Below are 25,801 nucleotides of genomic sequence, written 5' to 3'. Positions count from 1 at the left end.
ATCATGTTTTCTTTTACATCATGTGCATGGCCTGGTCGGAGTGCATCAATTACATGGGGAAGAGATGGCATAAAGTATTGTGATGCTTTGGGCAATGTTCTGTTGGGAATCCTTGGGTCCTGCCATTCATGTGGATTTTACTTTGACACATACCACCTACCTAAACATTGTTGCTGACCTAGTATACCCCTTTTATGGAAACCGTGTTATCTGATGGCAGTGGCCTCTTTCAGCAGAACTTGAAAGATCTGCTGCTGATGGCTTGGTGCCAGCTACCACAGTATACTTTCAGAGGTCTAGTGGCGTCCATGCCGTGATGGGTCAGGGCTGTTTTGGCAACAAAATGCGGAACTACTCAATATTAGGTGGGTGGTAATAAAGTTATAGCTATTGAGTGTATATGCTGGTGTACTACAAAAGCAAGTGGATTTGCCTTTACTGAAATGAAAGCTTACTCATTTACATCTTTACAATTTTACCTCAAGTAGAACTTGATTTGAGCTAAAGCACTTCTAGTGTAACAGAGCTAAAGAGCAGATCTGAGGTGCCAGTCAGTTTACACATACTGAAATGCACACACGTGGGAAAAAAAGTGAAAGCTTGAAGGGTATCCATAGACCTAGATAAATCACTAAGAGTCTCCTGATTTTAGAAATTCCCCCAAACCAGCAGAACAGTTGGCCTCTGTCTTCTCTTTAAAATTAGATCCAATCTAACTCATGAGCCTCTATTTTCAGTACATATGCCCCTTTCTGTTCCTCGATTGTACAACTTGGCTCAAGATTTCTGCATGTATTTGTTTATTCATGTATCCTGGTGGTCCTGCAACAGTGTTAAGAAACCTTGTGTTGAAATAATACAAGAAGGCTGCTTTTGCTGTTCTCTTCTGAAAGTGCTTATCTAGCTGTCATGTGGATTTTCAGTAGTTGAATCGTTGACCAAGAACATGTATGTAAATTTTGCCTTCTGGCTCTGCATGGCATGTGACAAAAGTAACTAGTGTGCTTTGTGTTACAGAATTTGTTTGCATTAGCCACGGATGATGAGCCAGAAGTTCGGAAAAATGTTTGCCGGGCGCTTGTAATGCTGCTTGAAGTACGGATGGACCGCCTGTTTCCTCATATGCACAACATAGTGGAGGTTAGCTTTCATTTTTACTTCACAATGATATTTGTATGGCTGTGAACATATTGCTTTGTGGGATATTTGTGTGTTTTCACAGAACATTTATAATTTGTATTATGATCCTATATTAAAGCAGTATTAAACCCCAAACCAAAATGTAATACTTTGCAGCTTACCCATCATTAGGTGTGTTGGCTGCATCAATTTTTTTTTCTTAGGCTCTTTCCCCTCTGTTTTCCCCTGGTGATCTGGCAAGTACACACCTCCTGTATTAGAGTGCCCCCGCTCTGGATGAAGGAGCAAGAGACACCTTTGGACAGAAGCATTGTCAGTCTGGGGGAAGGGGAGTATTAGATGTACTGACAGATTTAAATGCACTAACAAATTGAAGCCAAACTCCAGCAAGTACTTAAAGTGGAGTTCCACCTGATTAAAAAAAAAAAAATAGACACTTGTCCAGCGGTGTCTTCATCGCCCGACTTCTCTCCCTGGCGCTGGCATCTTCAGTGTGGGTACCTGGCTGTGACAGCTTGCAGCTTCACAGCCAGGTGCCCACTGCGCATGCGCGAGAAGCGCTGCACTTTTGTGAATGGTCTGGGAGCTGTCCATGTCCCAGAACACTACGGGGAGGGGGGCGAGGACAACTTCCAATAGCCTAGGCGATCACAGTGGAAGCAGGTAGCTGTCAAATTCGGGTAACCGCCGCGCCCTCCCCTCCCCAAAGGTGCCAATCCTTAATGGGGAGGGGGGGACAAAGGCTCAAAGCGGAACTTCTCTTTTTGGGCGGAGCTCCACTTTAAAAAGCAGTTACAGCCAACAGTAGTTTTTCTTTCAGCATAATGTGCTTATATAAAAAAAAAAAAAAAAACAGAAAAAAAACTGATCATTGTAAGCACACCTGCTGGTAATGGTTTGTCACATCTCTGTAACTGATACATTCTGCTGGATGGATGAACAGATGAAATTAGAAGCCAAAAAAATAAAAGGAATGCAGCCATCACATCTCATGAATGGTAAGCCTAATAATAATGTTTGTTTTTGAGTTTAATGCCATTTTAATGCACAGAACTGAGATTACTACAGGACTCAAGCTTATTCAACAAAGCTATGCATTGTGCAACAACTTTAACTAGCAGCTGTTTGGCAGTGAAAAATTAGTTCTGCTTAGATGCCATGGGTTATTGCACCTAATGTGTTCTCCTAATGAACCTTCTCACTGTTGGTGACATGTGGATGCAGACCTTCTCTTTACATGTGCTAAAGGATTTCCAGTCTGAAAAGCTTGCATTTGAATTGCTCCCCATGGTGACCTAGAATGGCCCCTGTGTCGCACAACCCTGACAAGTGACTGTTTTCTGCTGCTTTCTGTCATCTATTTATATAATAGCTCTTTGGCGCGAGTAGTTATGTTAGCCTTTCTCAACCTTTTTAAAACTGAGGAACCTTAAATTTACTTTCAGGTCTCAAGGGAACCCCTGCTTATAATTTGTCTACGGCTCACAAGACATCGGTGTGTACAGCAGGTTACAGATATAGGAATAAATTATTGAATAAGGATTGTGGCATACTGTAGGGTATTTGACACTTGGACTGCTCTATGGCAATAATTTACAGTAATATTAAATAGCCAGAAAAGAAATGCAGACCTTGGAATTTGTAGTGTTAACTTCACATTGGTTGGCCAAGGATAAGTGTCCTCTTACACTGGTGGTCAATAAATTTACACTGGTGGCCAATGGTGTAGTGCTCCTTACATTGGTGGTCAGTGCAGTGCCCCTTACTTTGGTGGTTGATTGGGAAAGGTCCCTTTACACTGGTGGTCAGTGGAAAGAATACCCCTTTACAGATAGCTGAAAAAGTAGTTGGTGTCAGTAGTAACTCATCTGACCAACAGAATTTGCTCATTGTTATGGAACCCCTAGCAACCTCCATACCAACTGGTTTCTTGCTATTCACACAAATAAGTTAACCCATGCAGTTATGGCATAATTGAGGGTGTGACAGTTTTGGGGTATATTTTAATCTAGTTTTCTTTTCCATTAAAGAAAAGCATATTTTTCTCATCCATTGAGGGACATAGGCAGTCTGATTAAGCCTTACCATCAAGTCCGTCTAGTGCTATTATGCTCAATTTAAAGGTGACAATTTCAACTTCATTTGCAGCGAGCATCACTCTGAAACTATAGGATCAACCAGTTAACTGGCTTAAAAAAGATGCTACTCGCTACTTTTCCTGTAGAAGCAACTGTTATCCTATATGTCCATGCACATGAGGTGGTGTACAGGCATTTTTTTAAGCTCTGCGTTTAGAAGAAGAAAAAAATCCCTTTTCTTTTTTGCATTTTTAAAGAAGTGGTTTTCTGGCAGAAAAAAATGCTAGTACAAAAAAACACTAGAAGTTAGCGGGGTTTTCTGCCATGACCGTTTGCGTTTTTTTTGTTTTGCTTTTTTTAAGCTAGTGTGCCTGGAGTCTTACAGTGCTGTTTTCCAGGCTCGGTCATTTAAAACTCCTAAGGACAAAGACTTTCTCTTTGCACCCACTTTTCCAGCTATCTCTGTGGATATTGGAAAATTTCCAGTATTTGCTCCCTCCACATGCTTATTAGCTCTCCCCCCCCCCATATGAAGGTTTTGTGCAAAAGTAGTGTATTCTATGGGTCTGGCAATTTCCCATGTTAAGAGTTCTTGCTGTTTGGGAGAGGACATGCCTATCTTTAAAGACCCAAATGATAAGCAGTTGGGAAGTGTTTTTACAACTTTCTTCTTGATGGGTTCTACCCTTCATCCTGACCTTACTTTGGCAAACCACATCTGACTGGTCAAAATCCTTCAAAGAGATCTCACCACTACCGAGGTAGATTGCTCGCTTCTAGAACATGTGACACAGATTACTTATAAATAAATGTAAGCTATGACTGTTAGCCTGTTTCCTGTTGCATGTGTCTTATTAGTGCATATTCTTAGACTACTGTAGAGTTTGATCCACTTGGCCTTGAAGCTGTAAAGTGTCTTTTCAGACAAGCTCTTAACATGACTGGTGAAAAAAGCACCCATCTTCCTCCGCAGAAGACTGCAAATAAATCTCACTCTCCGTACCTCTACGTTGGGGCCACCCAAGCTTGGCTCCCTCTCCACTTGCAAGTCTGTCATATCTTCAGACAATACTGATTTCTGCTTAAAGGCGCACCCCCAGCATAAAGCTAAACTTAAAGTGGAGCTCTAGGCCCTCCCCAAAAAAATGAAATCAGCAGTTACAAATACTGTAGCTGTTGCCTTTTAATATAAGGACACTTGCCTATCCAGGGATCCAGCGATATCCTCACCCGAGCCGATTCTTCAATCGGCTTTGGGTGCCAGCGCCGGCATCTTCAATTGGAGAAATCGACAATAAAGCATTGCGGCTTCACAGCCGGTTTCATACTACACATTTGCGAAATGCTTCACTCTGTGAATGGTCCTGCAGTCTTCTGGGACCTGTGAAGTGTGCCAGGAGGGGGGGTGAACTTCTGTCTCAGATCGCCGTAGCGCATCCTCCCCAAAAAAGTGCTGAATGTGGCAGTGGAGGGGGGCAGGATGTAAACAACCGGAACTTCCACTTCTGGGTGAAGTTAAGCTTTAAAGGTTTTTTTGTGTGTGTCTAAAGTTTGCCAGTACTGTATACTGAAAAACAGCCCCGCATCATGATGTTCCCACCTAATAAACTTCACTGTTGGTATGGTGGTGTTTTTGGGGTGATGAGCAGTGCCATTTGATCTCCCAAACATGGTGTGTATTATGACATCCAAAGAGTTAAATTTTGGTCTCATCTGACCAGACTATATTCTCCCAGTATTTCACAGGCTTGTCTAATTGTGCAGCAAACTTTAAATGAACTTCAACTTGCTTTTTCTTCGGCAATGGAGTCTTGCGTGGTGAGCGTGCATATAGGCCATTATTGTTTTGAAACAGTGGTACCTGCTAATTTCATGTCTTTCTGGTGGTCCTGGGCTCTTGGACAACTCTTTTGATTCTCTTCACTCCTCTAACAGAAATCTTGTGAGGAGCACTTGGTCATGGCCGGTTATAGGTAAAATTATGTTCTCTCCACTTCTGGATTATTGCCCCAACAGTGCTCACTAGAACATTCAGAAGTTTAAAAATCCCTCTGTAACCAATGCCATCACTATTTTTCGAGATAAGGTTGCGAAGGTCTTAAGAGAGCTCTTTGCTTTTACCCATCATGAGATGTTTCTTGTATGACGCCTTGGTAATGAGACACCTTTTTATAGACCATCAGATGAGAATGAACCAGCTGATATTAATTTGCACTGACAAGTGGCAGCATTGTTTTCTAATTACTGACAGATTTCAGCTGGTTTCTTCAATTTCTATGCCTTTTTTGCACCTCCCTTTCTTCATGTGTTCAATACTGTCACGTGATAAAAAAAAGCCAATGAGTGCTCCAAACTGGCACCAAAAGTGTCAGTGAGTTTGTAGGAAGGGGAACATGCCATGAGAATGCCGTCTCCGAGCAGTGCCCCACCATCTTCCAGTTCAGTGGTGTCACTTCTGGCACAACATCCACACCATTGTGATGTCACTAGCAAACCAGGAGAAGACACCAACATGGTCATACATCTCAGTGGTTGCCAGGCAGCTGAAGAAGCAGCTTCTGACACCAGAAAGCAGGTGGGGAAGATTTAAAAACAATGCCAAACAACTCCCTATTTACCACACAGGAAAAAAAAAGCTCTGTTCCTCCAAAGTCAGCCAGGGATAGGAAGTGCAGAGGGTGCGCATGCCGGGTATTCCTATCAACGCCACCTAGAGGTTGCCAGTATCTATTAACATACCTTTTACCATGTCATGGTGACTTTGGGTGTCATAATACATACAGGTGCTGCCATTTAACTGTTAGAGCCCTGGGGATCCCATAGAAGTGAGTGTGCTTTCAGAGGATGGCTTTAGGGACATAACCCTGCTCTGGTTATATTCAGTGACCGAATTCAGGCTCTGCTTAATGAATTAGTGCTGTTTTAACGTACAAACGTTTATATAATTTATGTTTGTAGACTGTTTTTACTGTTCTTATGTGGCCTTTCCCCTTGTTCTGCCTTGTGACAACAGTACATGCTGCTGAGGACACAGGACCATGATGAAAATGTGGCGTTGGAGGCTTGTGAGTTTTGGCTGACACTTGCTGAGCAGCCAATTTGCAAAGAAGTACTTTGCCGGCATCTTGCGAAGTAAGTGACTGCATTTGTTTAAATAAGTGGTGTACATTTGAAGGGCAAGTCCTCCTAAAATGCTGTATGTTGGAGTGAATCACCAGCTGGTTTCTTACCCATTTCCCCACTGGGCAAATCTTACTGTTGGTACACGTGACCTTGCCCAGGTCATGGTGCCACACTGTTGTACAGGTGGGTGAACACTTGTTTTCGATCTATTTAATGTAAAATTAAATCAGGAAATAAGCTGACAATGCCTACTAGTGGCTTAGGCTTGTGGGATGATCTGTGCAGTCAGCTGATATTTGAAACCAGAGTGTGGTTTGGCCTGCCAACATCTTTTTTAAATGGCAATTTTGTTGGTGCTAACTTTTTCATATGTGCAGGATACATGTCCGTTTAGAGAGATGCACACACAACTTGACATTTAATTGGCTTTTTGCTTTTACTGTTTGAAGTCACCAGGAAAGTGACTTCCTAAAATGTTTTGTATATTTTTAGGTAATGTTTTATATTTTCTTGATAGGCTGATACCGATCTTGGTGAATGGCATGAAATATTCAGAAATAGACATCATCTTACTTAAGGTAAGGGACCTTTCAATATGCTTTAAGCAGGTATCCCTGCTGATCTACACACTGTAGATTTTGATTGTGCCATGTTTGATGTTTACTTTCCAGGGTGATGTAGAAGAGGATGAAGCTGTGCCTGATAGTGAGCAGGATATCCGACCTCGGTTTCACAGATCGCGAACGGTGGCCCAGCCTCATGAGGAGGATGGTATTGAGGAAGATGAGGAGGATGACGATGACCTTGATGATGATGAGACGATATCTGACTGGAATATAAGTGAGTTAAAGTGGGTCTAAAATCAAAAGGTATTTTTTTTTACCTAAATGCATTCTCTGTATTAAACTTTCAATAGCAGCTTCCCCCAGTCTCTCCCCTTAAACTCTTACCAAAATTCTGATCCAACGCTGTGCCAATCAGCAGCTCTTCTCTTTCTGTATTCACTGGAGGCTCTGACTGCAGCAGGAGCTTGAGGGGTGATCACAGGACCTCTGTTCTCAACTGCGTAAGGGGCTTAGAGAGGTAGGGGTGGAGACTGCAGGGATTGTGTCAGCAGGATTCAGAGAAACTGCAATAATTGCCATGGGAGAGCTGTTTAAGTGGACTTGTCAGCACAAGTCTTCACCATTGGAGGACAGGCAGGTTATACTTCCAGCGCAGCCATAAACTGACCACGCTAGGATTGATGTGCTCTCGTGCCTAGCGTGGTCCTTTTTCAATGAGAAAGAGGAGGGACTAGCAGGATCACCGGGTGTTTGGTTCAAAGGAAGCAATTCAAAGAGAACAGGATACTTTTGAACACAAATATATAGTGTGTGCACATTTATTAGGCAAAAGGAGTGTGTAAGTATGTTTGACTTTAGATATGTTATTGGTAGCCATCCAACACACAAAAAATGAATACTTTTTTTAATTTTTTAATCTATTTTATCACAATCACAATAAAAAAGGGTTTTATCCAAAATACATTAAAATATAGCCACCACTGTATTTGCTTTATGTCCTTGTTAATTAGTCTACGCAGCAGAGGGTGACATGTACACTAATCATCAAGGCACTGATTATCAGTGTAGCCCCATCGGTGCCACATACCAGTGCACATCCATACCACATCAGAGCTGCCTTAGTGCCAGCTATCAGTGCCCACCAGTAATGCCTATCAGTGCAGTCAATGTGCCCATCACTGCAGCCTCATTAGCGCACATCAGTGAAGGAGAAAAATTACTTGCAAAATTTTATAACCAAAACAAAGTAACAATTTTTTAGTCTTTTTTTTTTTAGTTTAACAAAAAAAAAAACCTCGGTGGTGATTAAATACCACCAAACGAAAGCTTTGTCTGTCTCACAAAAATGATACAAATGTTGTTTGTGTACAGTGTTGCATGACCGCCCAATTGTCATTCAAGTGCAACAGCGCTGTAAGCTGAAAATTGGCCTGGGCAGGAAGGGGGTAAAAGTTGCTAGTAGGCAAGTGGTTAAGACAATATAGGTGGGTGTTCCCATAGTGACTCATTTAACAAACCCGCCTATCAAAAACTGATGATTGTAATTCAAAAAGTGTGGTAGTATTCCTCTTTTTAGCTGTATCCAACTGCCACTAATCCAAGGGCGTTTGGCCCTAATATAACATACTATATGAGTCTGAATATAAACCAAACAAAAAAAATAAAATATATACTCACTGGCCACTTTATTAGGTACACCTTGCTAGTGCCAAGAAAATATCCTCCACACCATTACACCACCAGCACCACCAGTCTGAACTGATACAAGGCAGGATGGAGCCATGCTTTCATGTTTACGCCAAAATTCTGACCTTACCATCGAAATATTGCAGCAATCAATATGTCCATTCTCCTTTTATCAGCAATGCATTCTCATCCACACAACTGCTGCTCACTGGATATTTTCTTTTTCGAACCCTTCTTTGTAAACCCTAGTGATGGTTGTGTGTGAAAATCCCAGTATATCAGCAGTGTTTGAAATATACTCAGACCAGCCCGTCTGGCACAAACAACAATGCCACTTTCAAAGTCACTTAAATCTTCACTCTTCCCCCTTCTGATACTAGGTTTCAACTTCAGAAAGTCGTCTTCACCACGTCTAAACTTCAGAAAGTCGTCTTCACCACGTCTACATGTCTAAATGCAATGAGTTGCTGAGATGTGATTGGCTAATTAGCAATTTGTGTTACCAAGTAATTGAACAGGTGTACCTAATAAAGTGGCCAGTGAGTGTATATCAGTATCTTAATGTCCAGGCTCAAACACCATCCATTGTTCCACCAGTATGGCCCTCATAAGCACATTACTGGAGAGTAAAACCCAATCTAATCTTGCTTATTCCTCTGCAGTACAACACATGGCTGTATCCTTCAGGGTCTCAAAGAGAATGTTCGCAGAGAAAGGCGAAGCTTATATAGCTCCAAGGATTCTCCAAGCAGCTCCCATCATGCCATGGAGAGGTGCCTAACAAGCGGTAGCTGTGTTCAGGGCATGTCAGCGGTCCCTTCCCTTTCCTCCACTGGCGTCCTGGGTGGATCAAAATGGCGCCGGACCAGAAGTTACGTAATCCCAGAACTTAAGTCATCCTCAGGTGGATCAGATGTCCATTGTAGACAGTGCAGCTGGAAACAAGTGTCCCCAAATATAGCATCAGAATACTACAAGCACATACCGGCCCCACATAATTGGACTGTATGCATACGGCCTGCACTCCTATGTCACAATACCTTGCAATATAGATTCCTCCAATTAAATGCCAAAACAATGCAACCAAGTGGTTTCACTTCAAATATCACTCAGTATCAATCAAGGAGAAAAGAGGGAGAAATTCTGACCCAAGGGAAATAAATAGAAAAAAGGGATATGAGCTGACAGCACATCAAAACACAGCTATCAAAACAAATTATATATACAGTTGTGTTCTAAATAATAGCAGTCAGACATCACTAACCTGATCAATCACTGTTTTTGGTAGAAATGATATTTCTACATGGCAAATAATTTACTAGCAGGTGTAGTAGAGTAATAGAAATCCAACAGAACCAACAGTCATGGCATGCATGCTGCTGATTCTGTGTAATTGAATCACTAATTGAAAGGGGCATGTTCAAAGTAATAGCAGTGTGGAGTTCTATTAGTGAGGTCATTCATTCTTTGAAAAACAGGTGGCACTTATTGCCCTTATTTAAGGAAGGAAGGCAGCAAATGTACATGCTGGTTACAGTGCATTTCTCTCAAATTCTGAGGAAAATGGGTCGTTCCAGACATTCTTCAGAAGAACAGCGTACCTTGATTAAAAAGTTGGAGAGGGGAAAACATATAAAGAAGTGCAGAAAATGATAGGCTGCTCAGCTAAAATGATCGCAAATGCTTTAAAATGGCAAACAAAACCTGAAAGACGCGGAAGAAAGCGAAAAACTACCATTCGAATGGATAGAAGAATAGTCAAAATGGCAAGGACTCCGCCAACAATCAGCTCCAGGAAGATCAAAGAAGGTCTAAAGTTACCTGTGAGTACTGTTACAATTAGAAGACGCCTATGTGAAGCCAAGCTATCTGCAAGAAGCCCCCGCAAAGTCCCACTGTTGAAAAAGAGACGTGCTGAAGAGGTTACAATTTGCAAAGAGCACATTGACTGGCCTAAAGCGAAATGGCGCAACATTTTGTGGACTGATGAAAGTAAGATTGTTCTTTTTGGGTCTAGTGGCCGGAGACAGTTTGTCAGACGACCCCCAAACACTGAATTCAAGCCACAGTACACTGTGAAGACAGTGAAGCATGGTTGAACAAGCATCATGATATGGGGATGTTTCTCATACTACGGTGTTGGGCCTATTTATCGCATACCAGGGATCATGGATCAGTTTGAATACATCAGAATACTTGAAGAGGTCATGCTGAAGAGGAAATGCCCTTGAAATGGGTGTTTCAGCAAGACAACGACCCCAAACACACCAGTAAACGTGCAACATCTTGGTTCCAGACCAACAAGATTGACGTTATGGAGTGGCCAGCCCTATCCCCGGATCTTAATCCAATAGAAAACTTGTGGGGTGACATCAAAAATGCAGTTTCTGAGGCAAAACCAAGAAATAGAGAAGAACTGTGGAATGTAGTCCAATCATCCTGGGCTGGAATACCTGTTCACAGGTGCCAGAAGTTGGTTGACTCCATGCAACACAGATGTACAGCAGGTCTCAGAAACAGTGCTTATACAACTAAATATTAATTAAGTGATTCAAAGGAAAGCAAAATCTTCAAACATTTTTCAGTTTATATAGTGAATGTTTGAGTTTGTAAAGAAGAATACAAACACTGCTATTTTTTTGAACAGTCTAATATTCACTTTCTTCAATTTTTTGAGAGGAACGACACAAGTTTGATATAATTTTCTTCATGTTTTGATTTGGAATAGAATGTGTAATGTTCCCAATGCATTTGTGTGTATGGAAATAAAAGCTATTAGAAGGATTTTGAGCTTTATTCACTTTTTTCAACACACTGCTATTATTTTGAACACAACTGTATATATATAAAAGCACATAGATGGATTTAACAATATCAACAAAATAGAAACCAAAAAAACACATACAGATTGATTCATCAGTATGGTGCACTTGATTGCCAACATAGTTTATAGCAAAAATTAATCAACCCCTATACATTGGAGTTGTTGAAGAGTCCGTCTTTGAATGTTTGATAAATCAGAACTCTGTGTTGGGACTGGGATTTGTTCAATATCTTTGGTAACTAGTTCAAGAAAAAGTTTCACTCTGGAAATAAGAGGATGGAAATATATTTGACTTATTCTTATATTTTTGTGGCAGTAGGAATCTAGGACAAACAGATTCATCTAAGGAATTATCTTCTTCCTCACAAAGGAGATTGTCTTGATTATCCCAGACGTCTTCCTCCTGTTCCAGAGTCAATGCCTTAAAGGGCTCGATGGTCAGCTCTAGTAAAATTGATTTTCAGATTGTACAGGTTTTTGTTGTGCTAGAGCTGAACTCTCAAATATGGATTTAAAATTTAATTTCCGAGCAAAAAGTTGTAGATCTTTAACAAGTTCGAATTGATCATAATTTTTTGAAGGACAAAAATTAAGTCCAAGCTTCAACACAGAAAGTTCTACCTTTTTGATAGAGAAACATCAGTCAGATGATATCAAAAGTAGATGTCTGTGTGTCCCTGTCCACAATACGTGTATGATGTTGTGTCGTAGATTGGGTAGTGGAGTGTGAAAAAAAAAAAAATCTTGACTGTATGACTTTAAGTGAGGTATGTGTGCAAACTCCCTAAAGTGGTAGTTCACTGTTGTGATTTAACCTGGCAATGAAACGCTTTCAGTAATGGTGTGTTGGGTAATAGATTATGTTGCTGAGTGTGCTGAACTGCATAGCTAGATCCCTCCACCTGATCTCCCAGTGTGTGAGGTGAATCATCTAATTCAGATCAGGATTGGATTCCTATCGCCTGACGCTCAGGACATGTAGTTCCGGGCGTCGGGCAGGTAGTTTGACAAGTTGGCTTTCTCTTACTCGCTGCAACCTCATCTTTTATATTTTACAAAAAAATAAGGTAATTTATTTCCTTTTTTGTGCCCTAAAATTAACTTGCTTGTATTTTTTACTGAAATTTTGCATGCAACATAAAAATTGGAACTACCACTATTTTATTCTCTAGGGTCTCTGCTTTCAGAAAATATAGAATGTTTGGGGGTTTTATGTAATCTTCAGGCCTAAAATGATTTTATAACGTGTGCAAAAAAGGCTCTGGCAGCGAAAGGGATAAAGTATAAACTCTGACCCACCCTTTCCTGACGAGCAGCCAATCGGTGCTCATTACACTGCAAAGTCTCTCTCCTCCCTCCCAGTCCCCGGGTGCGGTGCTGGAGACAGGCAGGGGAGGAGGAGATAAACAGTGCAATGGTTAAAATATTACACATTTAAATCGCCATAAAACCTCTTTTGTTTTTAAAAGCCCCAGACATTCCTAAAATCACCTCCGATTTAAATACGATTTTGGTTAATTTTTTTTTTCGATATCTAACCAAGTAGATTGTCTTGAGGGACAATTATATTAGGGCCCCGATTTAGTCCCTGAACAAGTGTTTTTTTTTCAAAAATGCCACACCCCTGCAGATCTTGGTGGGGGTTTTCTTTTAATAGGAGGTAGCCATGCGGATAGGCTATTAGTGTGAGCACCATGTAATTTACCATCACCCAGTCCTGGTGTGTTAGCTAAGGCCTGACCATGTTCATAACTGGATCTTCAAAAAACTCTGAAATTAAACAACAGATGAGGTAGAGGCATCAGAAATATTGCCATCATTCCTTTTTTGTAAGTGGATGTCTTTTCTTATATTGCCTCTGATTAGTATGCCACTTACAGGCTTTGCCAGTCCAATTCCAGTCCAGGCAATGATGTCCCTAGAAAATTTCTTGTTTTTTGTGTCCATTAAGCACTTATTGTATTTATCAATAGATTCCCTGAGTTCTTGAAATACAGGAGATTGTTGGTATGCACGTAATTTCAAATATATTGACTATCCATTTCCAACTCCTTTTATTTCTGTGCCATAATATTGTTTCAGCAATTCCCGCATGTTCAAGGAGCATGCTGCAAAGTTACTGTATGTTCCCATTTCTCTTTTAAACTGGCAGACGGTTTATGTATTGTAGGGAAAATTTGTATGCATAAGCCAGTTGGTATAATTGGCAAGTTGTATTTTTGAGGATTCATTTTATTGAACAACTACAGTGCTCTCGGTCAATCCAAAATGTTAATAAACCTCAAACCTGAATATTTAAGAAAGTAAAAGTGAGATTTTGGAGAATGTGTGCACATTTATTGGGCAACTGTTAGTGTGCAAAATTATTATACACCTAAATGAAAAACAAAAATATTCCCATCTCACTTGTTTTCAGCTGTTAACCGCCCTTTAGCAGCAATACTGCTACAGGGCGGCACGGGTGCACAAAATCACGTGTATATATACACGTGATTTTGCATTTACAGGTAGGGGGAGTGTGCGAGCCCTACCCGCGTCACCATTCGCGGCTGTCAATCACCGGGTCCCGGCAGGTGATTACTCGCTGGCACCCAGTGATTGCCAAGCATCTCCAACGGGGAGGAGTTCTCCTTGTCAGCTTGCGCACTTCTTTGGCTGGCTGTGCACAGCCATGCCAAGCGCTGTGCTTACAGTGAAGCACACGAACACAGCACATAGTGAAACAGCACAGTTAACCCTTTGATCGCCCCTCATGTTAACCCCTTCCTGTGCAGTGCCATTAGTACCGTCAGTGCTTTTTTTTTTTTTTTGGGCACTGATCACTGTATTGGTGTCACTGGGGATGTGAGTGACACACAGTCTGTTCCCCCCCAGCGTCAGAATGCCAGCCGCAGTCCCGCTAGAAGTAGCTGATTGCTGCCATTACTAGTAAAAATAAACAATTAAGAAGAAAAATCCCAGTATATAAATCCCAACTGCCATTTGTAAACACTATAACTTTCAGGTAAACCAATTAATTTACTCGTTTTGGGATTTTTTTTTTTTTTAGCAAAGATATGTAGCAGAATACATGTTGGCATAAATTTATGACTAAATTAGATTTTTTTTTAAACATTTTTTACTAGACATGTTTAATAGCAAAAAGTCAAAAATATTTTTTTTTCTTTCTCAAAATTCTTTTTTTTTCTTTTTCTTAAATAGCGCAAAAAATAAAAACCACACAGGCAATCAAATACTACCGAAAGAAAGCTCAATATGTGGGGAAAAAAGGATGTAAATTTTAATTTGGGTGCAGCTATTCATGACCACGCAATTGTCAGTTAAAGTAACACAGCACCATAACACAAAAAATGGCCTTTGTCCGGAAGGGGGGTAAATCCTCTGGAGGGCAAGTGGTTAAAGTGAGAATAACAGACAACTCGAAATGTACAAATAAACATTTCTGACATTTAGAAAAATGCTGTAATAAATCCTGTATAATAATAGAAAAAAAAACTATTGGTGACCAATAGTCATTAGCCTGCCATTCATGGAGTATGTCAGTTTTTTGATCTGTCAACTTTTTGTGCAGCAGCAACCTCAACCTCCCAGACACTGTTCAGAGAGGTGTAGGATTTTTCTTCACCGTGAATCTCATTTAAGAAGGACCCACAAGTTCTCAGTAGGGTTTAGGTCAGGTGAGGAAGGGGGCCACGTCATTATTCTTTCATCTTTAAGGTCTTTACTGACTAGCCACGCAGTGGAGTACTTAAATGAATACGATAGAGCATTGTCCTGCATGAATGTCACGGTCTTCTTGAAAGATGCAGTCTTTTCCCTGTACCGCTGCTTGAAAAAAGTGTCTTCTAAAAACTGGCAGTAGGTTTTGGAGTTGATTTTGAGTCCATCTTCAAGCCAAAAAGGTCCAGCTAGCTCATTCTTAACCACTTCAATACCGGGCACTTTTAGCCCCTTCCTGCCCAGGCCAATTTTTACCTTTCAGTGCTCACATTTTGAAAGACAATTGTGCGATCATGCAGTGCTGTAGCCAGACTAAATTTTTATCATTTTGTTCACATATGTAGAGCTCTTTTTTGGTGGTATTTAATCTGCACCGGGTTTTTTTTATTTTTTGCTAAATTTAATGAAAAAATTAATTTACTGAAAATTTTGAAGATAAAAAAAAATTTCTGTTCAAAAATTTTGCAAATAATTGTTCTTCATAAATTTAGACCCAAGATGTATTCTGCTCCATTTTTTTGTGTGAAAATAACGCAAATCAGTATTTATTTAGTCTGTAGGAAGGTTATAGAATTCACAAACTGTGGTATATTTCTGAAATTTGATCATTCCTGAAGTACTGATTGTCAGTCTAATCGGACCTAAGAATAATCGGCCGATTTTCGCTCTGTTAGTGGGTCAATGGCACCAGCAATTTTTGTCTTTCCTCTTCCCTCCCTTTTCGGTGATTGGGCATGTTGGAAAATTCATGAAAAAAGACCCATTTTTGACTCGATGGTCAAATCGTCAAAGGATATGCGCATGAGCCGTGACCTGGAAGGAACAAATGTTTCACCTGTTACATGGTGGGAACCTTATGTCTTGGTCAGCCATTTTTCAAAATCATTGATGGCACCATCGGATTACCGAGCGAACAAAGTTTTTGATTTTCAGATGAAAATCGCTTGGAGTTCAACCCATCTATGGCCTGCATAAGTATTTTATCCTTCCTGTGAACTGAGAAAAACGTAGTCTTAATCTCATGCTGAAGTGTGCTAGATGATGAGGCTAAACTAGATTATCCTTTTTTATGCTTGGGATTGGTGACCCCAAAAGTGGTGTCACTGGTGGATTCTCAGTATGAATAGACAAGAACTTGACTGTTGTAACACTGCAGCTTGTTGGGATTTTATGGCCCCAGTAAAGTTTGGGGAAGGTCTCCCTACAACAGCCCTGAATATTACTTATTAGAATCCTGTGATATTTCACACAGAATAGCTGTGAACAGTAATTGAATTGGTGACTGATAACTTGTATGTCTTTAGCTTAACATGGAACAAAAAAAATTTTCCAAATTGGTGCTATTGATTTATGTCTCCTTTTTTACAGGGAAATGTTCGGCTGCAGCTCTTGATGTGCTAGCCAATGTATTTCGGGAAGAGCTTCTGCCACACATTTTGCCTCTTTTAAAAGAGCTTCTTTTTCATCCAGAATGGGTAGTCAAGGAGTCTGGAATCCTTGTTCTTGGAGCTATTGCAGAAGGTTAGTATTTACTCTCTTATGACCTTTTTGGAAGTGCACGTCCCATATCCACCACCATTTACTTGAATATTTGTTATACATTATGCAGATCAATGTGAAAATTGTTATATATATCCAAACCATAGGGTTATACAAATAAAGTTTTTACTGTCAAAGTTCATCCCAATTAATCAACCCAATAAGGCTTATAACATCAGCCACCTCATCCAATCGTTAACCAAAAAAATCTTTCAGTGTGCAGTATCTGCCAATCACCAAGTGAATCACACACTCGCCAGAAATAATGGCTGCCAAGTTCTTGGCAGGAAAAACAGCATGATTACAGAGTGTTTAGCTTCCTTTTCATGCCAGCTCCTGCCTGTGATAGATGTGACGGTTTCCCCTTCTCTCCTCTGCTTCTCCACCTGGGGGCTGTAGGACCAGCCAGTAACTCTACCACTGCAGTGACATCAGCATTCTGCAATGTGCCTCCTTGGTAAAGAATGGGAAGGTGGTAGAGCAAGGCACTCATGACCAACATTCATTCTGCAGTGTTGCTGCTTTAATCTGTCAGTTTTACTTCCTTCACAAAGTTGATAAGTATGTTGACCATTGAAATTACAGAAGTCTGCCAAATCTGCATTATGCAATGGAAATGGCGATATCTCAGATTCCAATGCATAGTGCAGACTTTTGTTGTTTGATGTAATTTCAATTAATAAATCTGCATGCTTATTAATTTTGTGAAGCAAGTAAAGCAGCAAAACTGCAAATTGAAAGTTTGAGTGCCTAGTTCTACCACCTTCCCATTCTTTACCACTTCAATGACATCTGCTTTCTGAAGAAGAGACTGTCACAGGCAGGAGTTGACATGACAAGGAAGCTAACCGCTCTGCAAATAACTAGTAGACTGATTAGACCAGGGGTGGGCAAACTTTTTGACTTGAGGGCCGCAATGGGTTCATATATTGGACCCGGGGGCCGGACCAAGAGTAGATGAATGATGTGTATGTGTCATCCATAGTAAGTATAGTAATATTCCCCCATAGTAAGCATAGTAATTCATCCCCCATATAGTAATTCATCCCCCCTATAGTAATTCATCCCCCATATAGTAATTCATCCCCCATAGTAATTCATCCCCCCTATAGTAATTCATCCCCCATATAGTAATTCATCCCCCATATAGTAATTCATCCCCCATATAGTAATTCATCCCCCCTATAGTAATTCATTCCCCATATTAATTCATCCCCCATATTAAGTCCCCAAGTCCCCCCTGTGTCAATTCACTTACCTTTGCTCCGCGCGTTCCTCTCGCCGTCTTCCCGCGCCGTTCCGATGTAGCATGAAAATCTGTCTCCTATGAGGATCTGTCCCCCTCGACGTATCTGCGCATGTGCCAGTTTCAGGCATTACCAGCCGATCGGCGATCTCCGGCACATGCGCAGATACGTCGAGGGGGACAGATCCTCATAGGAGACAGATTTTCATGCTACACCAGTCTTCAGGGCGGACTGAGAGGAGCCTAGCGGGAACCTAGCTCCGCGGGCCGGATTAAAAGGTCCACCGGGCCGTAGTTTGCCCATTGCTGGATTAGACAGTCATTATTTCTGGTGTTATAAGACATAATGTAAAGGGTTGCTAAGAACACCACATCCTGATAACCCCCTGAAGAAGCATTGGGGCGGGGCGGTCCCTTTGCCCCCAACCCCCGCCCTCGCCCTTCAAAACACAATAGCTCATCAGCGGGGAAGATTGCTGTACTAACAAAAGCGATGTTAGTACAGCAATCTGTCAGGTTTTTTTTTTTCCTTTCAGTGTGTACCCTGCATTAGGTTAAATCTGCTAAATACATTCCAGGTGCTTCAAAACAAAGTGTTCAATGTCTTCCAGTTTTATTCATGTATCCTGAGCAGAAAAGCATGTCCCCTGCTGGGAGCTGTAGATTGGGATCCTTTGTGCTCTGTGTGAAAGCAGAATTCTCTCTGGTGAGTTCTGACGTACACTCTGTTTGGAGCGCTCTGGTTATGAGGTAGCAGGGGTGTGTTGGGTCTCTGCAGAGACATTTCTGCCTACCCACAGAGAGCAAGGGTCCTTCTCTGCTTCAAGCCTGCAGGACAGAAGATTTCTGGCTACTTTAGATGGAAAAATTCACTCTAAGATATCGATCGCCTATTTGTTTTGGTGCACCGGGGATGTGTTTAGAGACCATTTAAACTGAAGATTCATTTGGGCTTTTAAGCTGTGATGGGAATGAAGCTTGCATAAACCAAATCATGAAGAACATTTTTGACATTTTCTCCCCACTTTCACTCTATGGATGGCTTGAAATGTGTAAAGGGGGAAACAGCAACTTTTTCAAGATGGTGATGAAATGTATACATAGTACCTATTAATGATTACTAATGTTTTGTGTTCTAGGTTGCATGCAGGGTATGATTCCTTACCTTCCTGAGCTGATCCCCCATCTTATTCAGTGCCTTGCTGATAAGAAGGCTCTTGTTCGTTCCATTACTTGCTGGACCCTTAGCCGCTATGCACACTGGGTAGTCAGCCAGCCCCCAGACATGTATTTAAAGCCATTAATGACAGAGCTGCTAAAACGCATTCTTGACAGCAACAAGCGAGTACAAGAAGCTGCTTGCAGGTATGCTTACTTTTGGTGTATTTTTTGTAACAAATGTTTTTGTTCAAAATTATGAGATATTCATCTTACACTTTGATGATAATGCATAGTAATTTCTAACACTAATACTGTGGTGGTTCTAAGCAATAAGATACTGTGGTCGATTTTTTCATCATCCTAGAACTACTAATTTATTATAAAGTTCTGTAAAATTGATGTTGGCGTGAGAAACAGTGAATTAAGCTCAATGAATCTGCTGTGAGAAATATGGGAACTGCCATCGTTTGACTGTAATTAAAATGATTGCATTAAAAAAAAAAAAAATGGTTTACCTGCTCTGTGCAATGGTTTTGCACAGAGCTGTCTGAACCTTCTCTTTTGGGGTTTCCCACTGTGCTCTTGGCTACGTCTCTTGTGTCTGCCCCCATAGCAAGTGCTTGATATGGGGGCAAATGTGCGGGCTTGCTCCCGAGCTGGGCTGTGTGCCCAGGGGGACACAGCGTAGCTGGGCCCCACTCCTAGGATTTGATTGACTGCAGGAGGAGCCATTTACTTGATGAAGCAAAAGAAGAGTGCTAGATGTGAAGTGGCATCTGATTCTGGTGTATACAAAGCCTAAACACTGTGGTATAATAATCCTGATGTGTTTTGGATACCATTTCATTTCATTTTTGTGTTTCTCTAGTGCCTTTGCTACTTTAGAAGAGGAAGCTTGTACAGAGCTTGTTCCCTACTTAGCTTACATTCTGGATACATTGGTCTTTGCATTCAGTAAATACCAGCACAAAAACCTTCTCATCCTTTATGATGCTATAGGAACGTTAGCGGATTCCGTTGGACATCACTTAAATAAGCCAGTGAGTACATTCATTTCTTCCTGTCAGTTTTTTCACTGGCTGCTTTTGTTTTGTATTAAAAACTTTAGGAATTGGTAATTTTGACATATATCAGCATAGTGCAATATAACTGTTTTTACGTCTGAGCTTCAGAAACCTCCTATGCACAAGTATAATGCTGAAGCATCACCGGGAATTCTGTTTACCCTTGCTGAACATTGGCATGTGTGCAGTGTCTGAAGTGGTCTGGACCATATAGAGATACCTTTTGTCATGAGACCTTTTGAGTGTAATATAGGTTAAAGTGGTTGGAAACCTCTCACATGAAACATGAACAAAGCATATCCTTCAATAGTGTGTGTTTGCGTCCATCCATAGCACAAAGTGTCCTTTTTCCCTGATCATTCTTCCCTCTATCTGCATGAGTCACACTGACACCCCTCCCCCCCAGCACACAGTAGCGTACATCCTGAACTGTGTACATTTCCCTATCCGTGTGTAAAGGGGGGTGTGTCCATACAAAGTTTTCACTGAGCACTGTGCTCTAGCTCTGCAGTGTAAAATATCCAATCTCTGCCCCCTGTGTTCTACTACTGAGAAATAGCCTTTGGTCTGTGTGTTTTAGGAGAATGTAGAGGAGAAAAGGCTGCAAATTAACATGTACAATGTTTGTAGGATGATTTGTTTCCCCTGAGGCTAGTCACTTCAGTGGGTACATGTAGGGGGTTTACAACCATTTTAACTCTTCTGCCAATCATTGTATAAGTATTTTGTATCTGGGTGCAAACAGTTGACTTTATAGCTATCAAGTTTTTTGTTTTTCCTCGATTTATTGAATACTGTATATTAATAGAAAGTTTGTAATGACCAACTCACCCATCATATGTTCATGTACAGATCTATCCTGGATGTGCGAGCCCAAAATCAGCTCCACAAAGGAAGATTAAATCCAATCCTCAGAGAAGATGGATTTTATTTTAATGCAGTTACGAGGATGTACAAATCATTTCGCCTGACACCCGGGGCATGCAGTTCCGGGTGCTGGGCAAGTGAAGATGAAAAGGTTCTTCATAGAAAACAATGTATTTTTAGATGCCATGTGAATCTGTGCCTTTTGGATCACATCAGATTCGCATTGGTGTGAATCAGGACTAAGTTTCTGTTCACACCTAGGTGTTTTGGGCTCACTGCAGAATCATTGTGATTCTGCCCGCGTTCTTAAAGCACACTACAATCACAACGCTGGTTCAGGTGGCATTATTTCTAATGGCACCTAAAATGCTATTTGGTTTTGCTGCAGTTTATCATGGCAAATGGCATTACGTGAAGCTTGTTTCCCAAAAATGAGCAGGAGCTTCTTTTGGGCACCAAGCTTCACATGATGTATTAAATCGCGCGACAGTCGTGGAAAAACTGCACCACATTTTCAGTGCCATTGAGAATAATGGCACCAGAACCTGCAACTTGCAGTGTGTTTCGAGATTGCGGACAGAATAGCAGTGATTCTGCCTCAGTCCTAAAATGCCCAGGTGTAAATGAGGTCTAATGGAGCAGACTTGAATGCTTAGTACAAGAGCATGCTGAGCAGCCAAATCAAGTGCTTCCGTGTGGGAAGGTTACCTGAAGTAATAGAGGGTTTTTTTTGTTGTCCCCCCTCATTTGGGCTGGAGCTTCATTTACTCACCAGATGTGCTTCTGCTGAACACTGAGAGCCCGGCACGCCCTTCTCCTGGTGGGCACCCAATCGGTGCTTGTCACACTGCAAGGTCTCTCCCCTCCTTCCTAGACTCCAGGTGTGGTGCTGGAGACAGGCAGGGAGATGAGTAGGAGATAAACAGTGCAATGTTAAAACCTTATTTAAGTACGGCTTTGGTTAAAGAAGTTATTTTTTTATCAGGAGTATATTGTCATGAGGAACAAGTACTGTCAGAAAATGCAGCTCTATATTGAAAGATATAAGTAAAAATAGACAATGTGCCATATATTCATATAAATGCGCTGTGGAGAGCTAATGTAATAGCAAGTGTAAAACGTCTATGATGGTGACATTTAAAGTGCAATAAGTGACATATAGTAAATTGGATATGAAATTGCGCAAAGTAATGATATAATGTCCAATATTCAAATAAAGGTGAAAACAGTGACTCCCGTGACTGTGAATGTCTATATATTGCACTAACCAGATAGCGCAAGTGTATGTGCCTTTTGAGTTGTCAGACCACTCCTGGTCATCAGGATCTGGAAAAGGCAAGAATCAGGAGATCATCTGGCAAACCAGCAGCACGACAGGCGATCAGCATGTCATCTCTCTCCAAGTGGTATTACTCATCCATCTAGCAGGGGGTCATGATCCAGGTATCATAGATACTAAGCCATCCAGCATGTAAAACTCACAGTGGCAGGTATTGGGCACCAAAACAGGGATCCACCTTGAAAGGGGAGGGAATCAGCAAAAAAAAGCAGTAAAGATGGCCGCTGGCCTCCACGTGGCCCGAACGGCGTGACGTCACCAGATAGGCTCCACCCTACCCTTACCATTAGGCATAGTTAGGCACACCTCCGCTTTCTCAGAAACTCTCGTCCCAGCAGACCTGGAATCAGCTTTGATCGGCCCTCTTTTATTGTAAACTGGAAGCAATGACCTGACATCACTTCCTGTAAACTTTCAGCACTACTTTTAAAAATCTGAAAGCATTCAAAAACACAGATCTTTGTGTTTTGAATGCTTTCAAGTGCAGAGGAGGGATTTGGGGTCTCATAAACACCAGATTCCTCCATAAAAATACACGTCACATGTCTATTGCTGTCACAGGGGATGTGACTGAAAAAAAATAAAAATAAAGGGACAGTTAAAAAAATAAAAAATAAAAAAAAAAAGTTAAAAGTGCCCGCATGCAAAAGTGAATGCACAGGTTGGTCCTGCATGCATGCAAACAGCAATTGTTCCACACGTGTGAGGTATCGCCAAGATCATCTGATCATGGACAGTAATTCTAGCCATTGCACAGGTGGGCGCAATTTTGAAGTGTGACATAATTGGTATCTACGCGGCGCAACATTATCTTTCACAACAAAAATACATTTTATTTTTTTTTGCAAAAATTCAAAGTATTTTTTACCAATAATCGCGTTTGAAAAAAAACCACTGCTCAAATCCTGTGACATAAAAAAAGCAAAAACCATCAAATCTCTGCTTTAAAAAAAAATATTTGGGGGTTCCAAGAGTCATTATCTAGCAAAAAAATACTGTTTTTAAAATGTAAACAAGAAAAGTGCTAGAAATGCCTTGGGGCAGAAGTGGTTATAGATATTGCCTAATTTAATCATTTTCTTTTGCCATAGGAATATATTCAGATGCTGATGCCTCCACTTATTCAAAAATGGAATGTTTTAAAGGATGAAGACAAAGATCTTTTCCCTTTACTTGAGGTAAGGCTTCTTTTGGTTATTTACCTAACATCTTGTTTAAGGTTGGTCTGAATTAAGCATGCATGGTTTTGTGTGCGTCCCTCCAGTCTTGGAATTAAAGGTGAATAGTGATGTCTAAAGAGATTGTATAGTGGTCTTTTTTTTCTTTAGTTATATATAGAAGAAAAAGATTAAGGGACTTTCAGTGTACTAGAGAAGTCATAAAAGTACTTGTGCATACACTGTAATAAAAAATCGATAGATTTCATTTGAACAGTCTTAAAACTGTACACAGTCCAACTCGCACAAAGTAAAACCTCTTAAGCACTACACCACCATGCGTCTATTCCCCTTGTTGCTGTATATCATTTTAAGTAACTAGAGCAACATCTTCTAAAAGTACATTTATAGTAAACCTGTTGAATATTTCCAACATCTTCAGGGGTTAATGAAAGGTAATCAATCTAGCGTATATCATACTAAAAGAAGGTATGATAAAATCCTTCCACATGCAATCATGTGGATAGCCATGTTTTCAGGGCATGAAAAGAGAGGAGGCGCTGTCAGGGACCAGAGGAAAGCACATCCCCAAAAAGAAAGTATAAAGGATATATGTAATCTACCCTAATACTCTAATGATAATGTAGAGCACTTCAAACCAGCAGACACTGTAAACAGACATATATGCGGTCTCCTGGTGGACGAGCTTTGGCGTCTTCCAAACAGACCAAAACTTCCTTGCGTGAAGACACCTATACCATCTTACTTCTCAGTCACTGACATTAACAACGTAGTTACCACTTATCCTTCCTGTGTTTCAGTATTTCGGATTTCCACCTTACTCTGTAAGAAAATCTACCGCTGAGACCCAGGGAATACCCTGTTCATATTCTGGCCTTTCTGCAGTCTAGTCTTCATCAGCGTCTGACCCAGGGTAACCCTTAAAGAGGCCCCCTCTACAGAAAATATCTTACAACTGCAACCAGTTTACCTTTGTCCACACTGCTTTACTTTCTTATTGTGCCTTTTCTTCAGGCAGGTGCTCATGTAATCCTCTAATTTCTCCCAATACCTTTGACAAGTTAAAGCCCTAATGCAACCATCTTTATCCAGAGCTCAGAAAAGCCCTCCCTCTTCTACCCCTGTTCAGCCTGAGTCAGACCCTGGTATGCCTGTCCTAGAGGAAGATGGAAAAGGGGGAATGACGAGGATGTCAGGACAGCATTGGAGGAAGCTATAGAAGATTCTCTCCCCCACATTGTCACTGTATTGAAGAGGGAGCTTCATACAAGATGCATTGTAATGTTGAAAAGCTAATTTCCTCTGTCTGGAAAAACTTGGGCATAGTACAGGTTGACTCTTTTCTTTCACCATGTCGCTTCCGGTACAGAGAGGCCTACAAAAACTTGCAAAATATTTCCCGTTTATGAACAGATAGAATGTGCAGTCTATAATGACTAGGTCATTCATGAAAGGTTTTTTTTATGCCCTTAAAAATCATTGCTGAATTCTGCTCAGTGCAACAAGTGCTTGAACAAAAATGGGTTATTCCTCTGGTTGACCTCACGGTCTCTGTCCTAAACCTCTAACTGTACGTAATAATGATCCTTCTTCCAAAAAAACTTTTTAAAAAAAGCCTTTTAACCAGTTCCCACTCAGCTAATAACAAAATGACGGGTGAGCGAGACTCTCGGCGATCTAGGTGGGTGTCATATAACGTCCACCAAGATCACTCCCCGCGCAGGCCTGTGCTGTGTTGTGATCTATCACAGGCTGTGACCCTCGGACACAGCCAAAGACAGATCTGTGTACCGGCCTGTTGCCAGTATCATGTGACTGCTGTGACCAATCACAACAGGTCACATGAGAATTGGGTTTTTTCCTACTGTCGCCAGTAAGTGTTCCTGATCACCGCCACACCAGTTATATGATGACGCTGTACTGCACTGGTTGTGAAAATTTTTAGATTTCTTAATTTTCAAAAAAAAGTATGATAAATTACAACTTCAAAAAATGTGCCATGCTTCTTACTCAATACTTTGGACTGTCTACTTTGTAAAAAGGGGTAATTTGGGGAATATCTGTACTGTCCTGACATTTTTGGGCCTCAGGAAATTAGATTGTCCTTCAGGATTTATGGATTTTCAGATATATACCATAGTTTTTGGACTCTATAACTTTCTTACACACTAATTTCTTACAGATAAATACTGATTTGGGTTATTTTCACCAAAGAAATGTAGCAGAATACATTTTGGCCTTTATTTATGAAGAACAATTATTTAATTATG

General features: G+C 40.9%; 1 protein-coding gene across 1 annotated transcript in view; it reads left to right on the top strand.

Annotated features, from left to right (window-relative positions):
* Window positions 1-1,017: 1,017 nt before the first annotated feature.
* Window positions 1,018-25,801, top strand: part of LOC149435260 (transportin-1-like) — a gene marked incomplete at its 5' end in the record, with an annotated part of 62,534 nt that continues 37,750 nt past the window's right edge. The window contains 8 exons of the mRNA XM_089662855.1: window positions 1,018-1,140; window positions 6,232-6,350; window positions 6,859-6,919; window positions 7,013-7,181; window positions 16,506-16,658; window positions 19,062-19,287; window positions 19,952-20,123; window positions 23,445-23,531. Coding sequence (XP_089518981.1) covers window positions 1,018-1,140; window positions 6,232-6,350; window positions 6,859-6,919; window positions 7,013-7,181; window positions 16,506-16,658; window positions 19,062-19,287; window positions 19,952-20,123; window positions 23,445-23,531 — 1,110 coding nt within the window. The remainder of the gene's footprint in view (window positions 1,141-6,231; window positions 6,351-6,858; window positions 6,920-7,012; window positions 7,182-16,505; window positions 16,659-19,061; window positions 19,288-19,951; window positions 20,124-23,444; window positions 23,532-25,801) is intronic.

Source organism: Staurois parvus, unplaced genomic scaffold (genome assembly GCF_062004578.1).
Source record: "Staurois parvus isolate SC_StPar_1 unplaced genomic scaffold, SC_StPar_1.0 ptg001567l, whole genome shotgun sequence".
NCBI classification, from domain to species: Eukaryota; Metazoa; Chordata; class Amphibia; order Anura; family Ranidae; genus Staurois; species Staurois parvus.
The sequence above is the reverse complement of the archived record's forward strand: the minus strand, read 5'-3'. Positions and strand labels throughout refer to the sequence as shown.